Source organism: Amphiura filiformis, chromosome 8, assembly GCF_039555335.1.
Source record: "Amphiura filiformis chromosome 8, Afil_fr2py, whole genome shotgun sequence".
NCBI lineage: Eukaryota > Metazoa > Echinodermata > Ophiuroidea > Amphilepidida > Amphiuridae > Amphiura > Amphiura filiformis.
In genome coordinates, this window is record NC_092635.1 from 22,576,521 (window position 1) to 22,589,033 (window position 12,513).

Genomic DNA, 12,513 nt, shown 5'->3' on the forward strand with positions numbered 1-12,513 from the left:
AGGTTCTTCAGTGGTCTGCCGATTTGGCTATATTTATAGCATAAACACGGTTCTGATGGGCTAATTGAATCACATCATCATCACATCGGCACTTCATTTGCCGATCAAGCTGTGAAGAAACCTGCGACTTATTTTTCATGTAAATTCCCATTTGTCTCTAAAATTTTGTAATTTTAACCCCCACCCAATGACTGAATTAAGCACTCAACTGCTAATTATGTGGAATACTGTACATTATTAGTGGGCAGCAAATTGTTGATGATGAATACCATCCTGGAACCAATCTATGATGGGAATGCAGTGTAAATATATCTCCCTTCTGCCTGCAAAAATAATTACAACGGATAACTAATGCTGCATTGTATTTTAATATTTCAGCAATTTTTAAAAACTGTTGCAAATTATTCATTTGGAAGATAACATTTAATGGCACAATATAAAGTAATTATGCTACGATGTAATCTGAGTGGATTTAAATCATATTTTACACAATCAGAGATGTTTCCCTAGCAATTTTAAACCCTCGATTGTGAAAATCACAAACATTATTGGTGGTATAAAAAGCTATGTGATATAGTATTCAAGTTTACTATACACACACATATTGGAAATGAAATAAACGGTTAATGAAAAACACTGCAGTGGAGAGGAAAATCAATAAAGATGGCACTGTAGACAAATGTGAATTGAGTGCTCTCTGTGACAAGTCTATCTATTATCAGCGCTAACGTGTGCATTCACCTGAATTTATTTAATTAACACATTTGTTGTTTTGGTTTATAGTGTTGCTTTATGCTTGTGTCTATTGGAAGATTTGGAAAGAGAAAGATTATAAATCTTCTCCATATTTGCTTGTTTTAAAACTGCTGAAGGTTGGAGGTACAGCTATCAACTCGCATGCATTTGGCTCACCAAGGTAGTAAAATTACAAGCCAAGGTAGTTCAACTTCATGCCATGTCAAAATATTGTTGATTAAAAAAAAAATTTCTGTCCCAACCTACCCCCCTGCTTTTTAGATTCTTGAGTGCTGTGGTGAAAAAATGAGGCGTCAACAGTTATACATTTTAGTTGGTAAGCAATACAATATTTCTTGTTCCGGTACGCCATCCACAATATCTCACTCCAAACAATTCCAAAAAGTTGACAGCCCTGCAGGAGAGGAAGGGGCAGTCCAGTTACAACCTTTGTCCTGTATGTAAACAAAACAGTCCTTTTTGGTAGACAACCAAATTTTTAAGCTGACATCTATGTGGTGACTAGGCTATGAAAACTACAAACTCTGTGAGGAAGTTTGTATGTGTACTGTTACATCATTCTCAAAGCACCTGTAGGGCCATTGTGTGAGATTTAAATTGGCTAATTGGACGTATTGTTTTTTTCCTTCATAATAATCCACTGTATTGTATTGGTTGGGTGATTGGTTTATTAATTATTTTGTATATGGCTTCAGAATCCATAATAAATACTAAGATTTCATCAGTTGCACAATCTGATTGGAAAAGTTGTCGAGCTTTCCTCAGATGTGACTTTGACATCCTAAAGAAGTCAAGAGTTGCAACTGACGAAAGCTTGACAACCTTTTTAATCCAATGACACCGCCGTTGTAATCTTGGTGCTTATTTTGTATATAGTTATCTTTTTAATATTTATTACTTTGTTTTATGCACATTTCATTTCATTTCAAGCTACATGTAGCCATGTTGGTTTTTCAACAGTACATCCAAACCCAGCACATGTTGAATACAACCCAATGTAATCTTGCCAGTGTTTCAGGGCCTAATCGAGGTTGAAGTTTGCTTGTTTGCCATTTACTCACCTCTCTCAAGAGATCTCATGTATTGAGGCACTGTCAGCAACAATGAGCTTCATCTTATGTCTTACATCTACACGTATGCTGCTATAAATGTAAGGGATTCTAGACCTGACTTTGAATGTATCCATCACTACTAGTGTATGCTTTGTCATGTTACAAATAGTGCTTTGTGGGTATGATTTGTAAGAAAATAGGTGACTACCTGTATGCAAATCAGTGTGATAGATGTCAGGAAAATGGAAATTTTAGCTGGAAACAAGATTACACTTCTACAATTCTACATGTATTTAGCTTAAAATTTCCATTTAATTTTTTTTTTCAATACACGCTGGGGCTACAAATCTGATCATATCTTTGTACTCTGATTTCAGATGGTACTCCACATTGAGGGCTGCCATGTCGCAGGTGTCATTGTGAGGGGTCTTTCTGGAAGGTGACACCCTTTTTCGCTGACAGTGACACCTATGAATTTGACAACCTTTACCTTAAGGTTTCCAAATTCATGGGTGTCAGAGAAAAAGGGTGTCAAAAGCTTGCCAAATTCATGGGTGTCAGCGAAAAAGGGTGTCAACTTTCAGAAAGACCCAAACTAGAGCAAGTTTTTAATGACTGACAATGTTTGATTTCAAGCATCATATCCAACTTTTAGAACTGAGTCACTCAGGACTGTAAAAAGCAGGCTCGGATTTTAGAGAGGCCACCAAAGCCATTGCCTGCCCTTTTTCAGTTTTGGACTTGGTGCACCAGCCCCTTCAAGGCATTCTTCATCATTTGTTGGCATTGGTGCCCTTCTTTGTCATTGCCCAGTGGCCTTGAAAATGAGTGCCTAAAACAATTGAAATTTGAGGCCTGGGGTAAGAAGGAAACATTGTTGGATTTATCATCAACATTTTTAGAAGACCATGTTTGTAGCACAGGGCTTGAAGTTGACTTCAGTCCTTGAACTCAACTTCATTTGTGTGTAAACAGGGTCCCTGCATTTTGAACTCAACTTGCAGTGTAAACAGACATAACATTAGAAGTCAATTTCATAATAGTCTGTAGATAATGATACAAAAGCAAGCAACTTCTTGGAAATGAAACAAGATGAATTATGGGCGTTGTAATCAGTCTCGAGTCAGTACATAATAGTGCAGTATATTTCAAGCACATTATTATTATGTAACATGACACAAGTCTTATTGCTCCATTCCATTTTATAACAAAAAGAGCCCTATTTACACACCATCTCATTTGCAAATTTTGCCTACTTTTCACAAAATTACTAACCGTTTGCTGGTCAGCTCCTTGCGGCACCCACTCAAACGTGATGTCGCTGGATGGTGACGACCCTCTACGATTATCTCCAGCATGGTTAGAGTTAGGTGAGGCAGCCTCATCCATGAAATCGCTGCGTTTTATTGTCATCTTCTGTATCCTGTACTTAGTCTTAGATTCCTCATCAGATTCAAATAGATTACCAATTCTACGACAATGTTCCTTGTCATCCGTATGGATGTCGTGTTCTTCTGGTGAGCAGCGGCATACTTTGCACACTTTTCTGTTAGGAAAATAAAACATAGCCAAACGTTAATATACAACAATAATTATTTATAAAATTATGTTGAATCAAATGTGAATATGTGGAGCATGGAATGCCTAATACTAAAGTACCTGGCACAATTATACTATGGTAATTGTTGTTGAACTAAAACCAATAATTTTCTAGATAATGTCCAAACCTCTCAGCTGAAATACTATTTCATGTATCATCATCATCATAACGAATTAACGACCATCATCAATTTCAATGAACTTTCCATGAACAATTTGTATAATGCATATGGAGATGAAAGAATGTCATGATAGGAATAATAGTATATCAGAGATGAAAACAAGCACTGACATAATTTCCTGAAACTGCTTTAACATTTCCTGAAAATGTAAATTTCTCTATATTTTGTACAGGAAGATCCAAGCAAAATTTCCTGAAATCAAGAAATTTCCTGCAGATTTACATCCCTGATTTATGTCATGCTATTAAAACTGGTTTTTTTTGGTCCTATCGACCCAAATAAAATAATATCTAGTCATTTACATTTGAAGTAAAATGTGATTATGAAGAATTCTTTAATGATCATTTTTTGTTGTTGTCAAAGGCACTTTTAATAACCAGACTACCCTTAGCAGCATATAAGCTGTCTTCAGTAATATAGTATATTTGAGTCAACTTCTAAAATCGGTATCACGTCTCCATGGCAATGCAATAATTCTAATTCATCTACAGGTAAGCTTCCTTCCAAATGTCGCAAAATTTGTGTCAACTTCTGGTGAAATCGGTATCAAGTCACCTTCTTGTATGGAAATTCAATTTTTCTAATTCATATGCACATCTTGCTCATAATTTTGTGCACAGGTTAAATTTCCTCACAAAATGCAAGGTGCGTCGTTATCAAATATAACATCCCGGGGGTCCCTGATAGGCTTTGCTGATTTAGCTCTCTTACTGTAACAAATTGTGCTAGATCCAATGTTGGCAATCATCTATTTACCTTAAACAGCAAGATAAACAAGACACGCGTGATCAGCAAGCATAGCCCGGTAATGAAAATGCCTGGATTCAACTGATGGGTGTATTAACGAATTACGAATACCCTGCGGACACGCAACAATTTAAAGGCTCCCAAATTGTCAATACACATGTCAACCCGATTTACAACCTGAGATCCCCTCACAGTGTAATTTTACAGTATATTTGTAACACATGGATTCTTGTGATTTACTAAATTCATGGGCTTTTATCAAGATCCACTGAATCAAAACCAGGTACATGTTTGGAACTTATCATGAAGAACATTGTTGTCCTACATGTATCATTAAACCCAACAAGAGTTTCTAAATTATAAAAAAAAAATTAATACAAGTATCAAAATCGATTCAATTTCAGGGATGTTTATTAGATAATATGGTTTGCTAATTTGACAATTATGAAATTTGTCTCAATTCAAGTTGCCTTGTCTCTGGTTCAACTGAAGTCTCATTCTGAATGTAAAAGAAGTAGGCCTAAATAATTATACAGCCATGTATACGTTTTTGTAGGTCTATACTTTAACTTGGGCGATTTGCGATTCAATGATGGAGATTTTCCCCTGACAAGTCCACTCTGCTTGTTTACAATAGCCAATTGGACAAGCTGTGACATGCTGTCCAAATAAATGAATCTATAGTCACAATTACTTTACAATTCACACTGACCATGCTGACTTGACCTGATTGCATCTCTATGCACTACTCAACATAAGCTCCAACTCAAAATGGTTCAATTCAAAAGATTGTGGATAGTTTGCAACATATTCTTATTTCATCTGGAGGGAAAGTCAAATTTGACAGTCACCTCAAAAATATTTAAATGAAGAGGTACATCTTTGTCTATCACAAACATTATTACACAACATGTTCATCTATCATCAGGCACAGTTCTTTAACCCCAATACATTTTTACATTCATTGAATGACCTTGAAAATTTGGATATCACAAACATTATTCAATGGGTTAAAATTCCCTTTAAAAGGGAATGCCGGACTTGGTTGAAAAAGAGTCTTGTTATTAATTAAATCTTTTTATCGTAAAAATAATGATGGTTGATCCTAATTTAAGTAAATATGAATCTAAAGAGTGGAATGTTTTGTTTAAATGTCAAAATAAAGAATTATTTTGAATTTTTTGGGTTATAAAACTTAATTTCACAGTTCGAAGTCATTTCCAGTGTTCAGTTGAAGGGCAAATATCCCCCACAAAGACGTGCAGTGCTTAGTGTCCATATACAAACACGTAGAGGAACAAGTTCAATAGAATGGAAATTTTCCCGATAAAGCAAAGTGCATTCAAATTTAGTTTCCTGAATCACTAAACTAGATCTGAAAATAGGATCATCAATGAATCAGAGCTCTAAATGCATTAGACTTTTAAAAGATTTTCAGAGATATTTTAATCTTGTTATAAATTAAATGCCCTTCACTCAAGTTTATGTAATCTGTATCATGACTGAATGTGTAATATATAGGCAAAATATGATTCAGTTCTCACAAGAATAATGAAGAATTGCTCTATCCACGATCAGTGGAAGAGACGCAGAAATGTTTCTTGATCTGGACAGCTCAGTAAAATGGATGTCTTCAACATGTATCTTTAATATTAGATCTGCATGAATTGCATTCATAAACACATGGCCTGGGCATATGGCGAAAACTACATACTTCAAAACACTTTCCCTATCTGCATTACAACAACATCTTTAAAACCTACGCTTGAAATATCTGTTTGTTTTTTCAAGTGATACTGCTACCTACTCGCTGCATACATACACAAATGTATCCAAGTCCGTTACAAGTCTCACTATTCCCAAGGATAGGATGTCAGTTTGATGGCAACAAGTTTACTTACTATACAGAGTTGTACTTGAGGATACGGAAGCAGACTTGATGCTGAATATTCACATAATGCATACAGATTTGACAAATTCAAGATTTGCCTGCAAACTCTAGAGAGTTCAAGCTTTTTGCCGCAAACGTGGTTTAAATCATGGATCTCAAGGTTTCAACCATATCTTGTTAAAAACAAACAAATTCTAGTCAGGGTTGCCAAAAAAAATCAGCCCCAATCACAGGGCAAATAAATGAAAAGTAGCTTGATTTTTCTCTTAAACATTGATTTCTATGGGATGGGAAACTTACCAGAAATTGCATGAGCCAATGTTGAAAAGTAGCCCAATTTTTTTCTTGACCATTGGTTTATGGGGCAAGAAATGTTCAAAAATTGCAAAGAAAATCTTCAAAAGTCACCCAATTAGGCTACCAAATTGTGAGTTAGGCAACTTGGATTCTAACAGAAATTGTAACAAAATTTTCCCTTCAGTACATATATGCAAATTAGATGTAAGGTAAGTCAAGATATTGATTGATCTCAAACCTGGCATGTTTTTCTGGATTTTCAGTTTTCATCTTCTATTTTATATCTATCAAATTTCTGTGATAAATTTCCTGCCCTGTATTCACAACTTTTTTTAAATGGCTCATCAAAGAAAACTGATACCCTATAATAACTTTACGTAAAATGATTTTACTTAAAATAAAAATTCACACTTTTCAGATTCAATTACATTTAGCTCACGATTTAGTTACAGAGAGTCGGCTTTAATTTACCATAATTCCATAAAAATCAGTATCACTTGAAACATTTCCCCTAAACATGCAAGTCAATGCCTCTTGTACATATTTACACTGTGCGTGAATGTGCAAAAAGTTGTGAACCACGGCATGGGGGTTGAGGCTATGTTCAGCTCAAAGCTAATTCTTGTCAGGATTATTTTTGTGACACACAGAGTGCAATAATTGTTCCGCATGAATGAACATCTTTAGTAACCCAATTGGAATGGTACAGCTGTACACTGCCCTGCGTACTATACGATCAAGAATGCAAGAAAAATTGTGGTTTTTATTTCCAAGTAGTATTTTATCAAACTTGAAGACAGGATCGCCAAATCACAAAACTACAATTAATTGCATTTGGATTGTTTTTTTAAACATTTAAAGAACCTTTCATATAAAAATATTTTAGGAAATACATAATTTTATACATGTATAAAACAATTTGTAGTTTCAGTCAGCTGCTTACATGTAGTGTAGAGCATATGCTTAGGCTTAGGGCGATGTAAATATGTAAAAATGCTGAGTTTCTGCACACCTATTCTAATATTTCACATGCTTTTGACACAAATGGTGTTAATTATTGATCACCTGAATATATCAAATATTACAAAACAATCACTATTTGAAGTTCATTGAAACTAACTGGCTCGATAATTGAGTTTATTCAGTCAATATTTAATTTGCAATAATATTGGCTAAAAGGCAGTGTGGGTGAGTTGAAAAGAATCATGCCGACAACGGTCAACTTTCAATGAAAAAGGAACAGGGGAAATGTTTATAGTTTTCGAGTTTTGGTTTATTTAACTATTTCATTTGAAGAGAAATGTAACAACTTTTTACCAACCACAGAGAATTATTGGTCATTGCCCATACTCCCCATAGACAGTAAGAGCTCACAACAAACAAAATAATTATTAATAATATCATTAAAATATCAAAATGAAGTTCCGATTTTTAAAGGGTACAGTAGAAAGTGGCAAGACCAGCCACCTCCCCCTCCCCACCCCCATTATGCATTATGTAGGTTTAGAAATAAAAACTCATAGGTGGTTTTTTGTAAGGATTGCTTTTAAAACGTTTCATATTTAACGATTGAAAAAAATGCATACCGTACTGCTTCTTGTTTCTTCCATTTTGTGTGTAAGCAATCCCCCTAGTTCAGGCCTGCCCTAGTGTACTTTTGAATTCAAACTCAATTATTTGAAATGAATACAAATTGTCTACTCCATTATCATCAAAATATGCCATGTAACTTCAATATTGTGTACTATAGTGTCTGCCCATACAGGTATAAAAATCTAACTTGATAATATCATTATCATTTTCAACTTGACCTGCATTGCACCAGGTATCATATTCAGCGAGAACACCTTCTTTCCCACATCTACTCATTTACAGATACTCGTTAAGTCAAACAGTTAAATGCATTTCTAGTCCAGTGGGACTGAAATCAGCTTAGGGTTTTAATATCAGCTCCATAAAGCAGATGATATTATTAGCACAATTTCCCATCCACTCCATGTATATACTTGTGTGACCATTTTGGAATTTACATTTGTAAAGCGTATTTCTCACAAACAATTTAAACGTTCAAATGAGTACTACATTTTTGTTATCATCAGGCATAAACATGTCATTCATTATTTTTTTCTTCTTTATTAGTCATAAATGTGACTGTTAAAAATATCAGTGCCTTCAATGTTTTACAAATCAAAAAATAAAACTCAAAGCTATCAGCCTGAACTTGACCTATAATTGTACCTGTAAACTGTATTGTGTAAGGTTGTATAGATGGGTATAGATTAGTTCGAACAAGCTTATCCTTCTGCGACACCATCAACATAAAGCATGCACATCTACAATCTTGGAATAAAGTCTTGGAACATTTTTGTGTCAAGAACGAAAAACTACCACCCTCTCCCAACAGTTTCCAATGTGTCCAACATTAATTGATGGAGAATTGGGAAGGGGAAATCCCAGACCCAGCCCCCACTCAACGCTGTCCGTGCTGCCGGTCGACAAATAAAACCATTTTCCACAATATTTCAGTGGAGTGATCAACAAGTTTGATTTCAATGCATTATCAAGTCCAGTGGGACTGAATTCAGTATCCTGCTATCTTTATGGCTGGGCACAGATGATATTATTAACCTAATTTCCCATCTAGTCAATTAATGGGCTGTATTTTTATGCTAATAATGAAGGCCTTGGAATTCCAAAAGCACAATACATTATACCTTGCTTGTTGGATCATGGGTTTGCCACTTTGCCTTAATGCATGAGAATGGAAGTTAATTTTTATTTTTTTAATTTCCTTTTATATTAAAATAAGTGTGATGAATTGTTTGTAAATATTTGACTTTCAAGGCCTCATACTTGTGTTACAAATTTTCCTATGATTGTAAACAAAAGGGATCAATAAATAGGTCAATTCTGCTTTTGATTTTAATAAGTTGATATTACAGAATGTGACCCTGAAACACAATTTGTTTTTAACTCTTGAAATTAAAATCAAAATTGGATCTATTTTTTCACCTTGATAGTACACACTTCAATATACATGTAGCTTTCTAAAACAACACAAATTTGCCATCAAAAATAGATATGTAATTTCCACTTCCTAGCTGTATTTCCCATCACATAGAACCAATTCAAACCAGGATGTTGACACTGAATAAATCATATTTTATTCAAAACTCCTAACTTGAACATACATGATAAATTACATGAAATAGTTGAATGATTTTTCAAAAGTGCATAGAACATGTAGAATGGAATGATGTAGGAAAATATTGTATGCAATGTTCAAAACTTAACCTGTTGCTAAGCAACTCTCCAAGTGGGGTGCAACAACATGAGATACATTTTATTGTACAATATCAGAATCCTATTACAAAATAACATGTACATTTTTATTGTAGCATGCTGTTTATGTTGAGAGCATACTAAAGTATATTCCAATGATCATGCTATCCCATCAATTCTAAAATGGACCCTACTCATGTACCCAATTTACCATACCAGATCATTTGGTAATCATTTCATCAAAATATTAAATAACAACAACAAATACAATGTAACATTCTTAAAAATGTGATTTCCCTACTTTTTCCTATCCCCTGATTCAGTCTGATCGTATGCTAGAGGGTAGAAGCCAGGCATTAATTATTAACATTTTTAGGACCAGCTCTCGACCATCACACACACTGCAAAAAGCGCATATAAAATATGTATGAACTGAAATTTTTGTGCAACATATTAATCTTGACGGTATATTTCACCTGTCACCCAGTTTACTTATACTTGCCTCCAGAAGTGTAGGTCTAACCCAGTACATACTGGTCCACATTTTAGACACTTTGCTCCTGCACCTATATCATGACCCAGAGTTACCTGCAACAAACAAACAAACAAATGATGAGCAGTTAATTACAGGTTGATCAAATTAGTCAATAGGTATTATGACACTGATATGACAATCATGTCTATCCATGTGTGTCACTGTCAATGCAAATATGGGACAAAGGTCCTATAGATAATAGTGTTTATTCCTTTAGTATTTAAACTACTGTACCATAAATTAACTAAATGCAGTATCATCATGATCACGATACACAAAATTACATACTTACAGGTACAAATGCAACTCATTGCACACACATACCTTTTACAACATTTGCAAAACATTTTTTGTCAGTTTTGTGTGTTATTTCAGTTTTTTGGTGACAGTTAGTACTGCTTGACAAAAATGAATCTAGGTTTAGTTTAATTACTGCACTGGAAACTATACCTAATAATACCTCATACATTACAAGCATTTATTCTAGTCAGGCAGATGTCTTCAATGTAGTGAATGCTTAGAGCCAATTCCTTTCAAGTTTGACAAACAAACATCTCATGAAATGAAGAAAAATCTAATGAAAATCTGTCTAGCTATTCATTATTGTTTGAGGTTATTCACTGTTTGCAGTATATGCATGTCCACACACACACTTTGCAATTAATAGACACGTTCAGACGGTCATAGGATTCTTGAGGATCGGCATGCTCCAGAATTGTGATCGCCCAAAGATTCCTAGTTTTTCAACATGGCTTTGCCTGGAGCCCTGTAGTGGGAGCACCATCTATCTAATTGCGCTCGCTACTTGTGCGCATCCGCTCGCTCGCCCCCCTTTGACAAACACTAATCAATCCCTGTGTGTCCACACAATGCCATTGAAGACTGCAGAATCCGAATTGGCAATGCCCGATGACATCAGCTTTGGAATCAAACTATAATTATTTTAAAGCAAGGTTATAGGTTAAACTCAGTACCTGAGAATCACCAAATGGCTTGTTCACATGCCAGTACTGTAAAAGCGGTAATTTTTGCGCTTTGCCGATTTTGAACTACATTGCTTGTCTTTAATTTCGCGATTTTGAGTTTTCTTACATACACCTAGGCCTATACTTAAAACAAAGAACACATTTGTGTGTTTTTATTTTCGCGGTGACTGTGTATAATTATGCACGAAAAGTGTGAAAATTAATGTACCATGAAAATTTCCACTTTTGCAGTAGCAATCAAGGACCTCTCAAAATTACTCAGGGAAATCAATCTATTCCCTAAATTTCTTGGGGATAAATTTGGGGACAAACTTACAGATGAGATTGGAAGTTTTTTTCCATGAGAAAGGTGTTGCTAAAGCAAAATGCCCTTCATGTGGACATACCTAAATTGTAGGACAAGCAATTTTAATAATGTTAGGATGCACTTCATTCCGTGATGTATAGACATTTATCTGCTATCAGAACCAGAAAACTGCTCTACAATATCTTCACAAATTAATTTAAATCGCTTATCCATCCATGGACTATGTTTTTAAAAATTAATTTAATTTTGACTTTTTGCCTTTGAAAGAGATTCTGACAGGATCAAAAGCTCAGCCTCCTAAAATGTTTTTACAAAACAGGCTATTTTGGAGGATAAGTCGTTTCCGATAGCTCGCTTTTTAAATAAATTTAGTTTTGATGTAATTTAAAAGTATGTAATTCAGCTATTTATAACGCTACAAAATGGTATTTATAAATCTGAATCTAAATATTCAAAAATTGTAATAATTATTGCATCTTTGTGAAAAAATTGTACATTTGAGATGAAACAAAGCCATCCAAAAGTAATTACCGTACTAACAATTCCAAAAATATAAATGTGAGACGAGCGGATGATGACTGACAAGTTTAAACGATGACTATGTAAACAATAATTATTGTCAAAATATTTCTGAATGATTTCAATCATCATGGCACATTGGTCCAATCAGAGCTCTTGTCATATAGCAGTAAAATGGTTACAAAATAAAATTTTGTTGCAAATTTATTGCCAAATACAATGTTGGGGCTGCTTCTGTGATGTTTCCCTTCCCCATTGGCCCATTCAGAAATTTGTGATGACAGTTCGTGTTTTTCATCAATTTCAAACAATATCATAATTCCATTTCCCTACGCAGACAATTGTAGGTTTTGTGTGATT

General features: G+C 34.6%; 1 protein-coding gene across 1 annotated transcript in view; it reads right to left on the reverse strand.

Moving 5' to 3' along the window:
- The window catches only part of LOC140158810 (testin-like), a 102,463-nt gene that overhangs the window by 66,209 nt on the left and 23,741 nt on the right, over positions 1 to 12,513 (reverse strand). Inside the window, exons 2-3 of the mRNA XM_072182035.1 lie at positions 10,309 to 10,394; positions 3,084 to 3,354 (exon numbers count right to left, since the gene is read on the reverse strand). Coding sequence (XP_072038136.1) covers positions 3,084 to 3,354; positions 10,309 to 10,394 — 357 coding nt within the window. The remainder of the gene's footprint in view (positions 1 to 3,083; positions 3,355 to 10,308; positions 10,395 to 12,513) is intronic.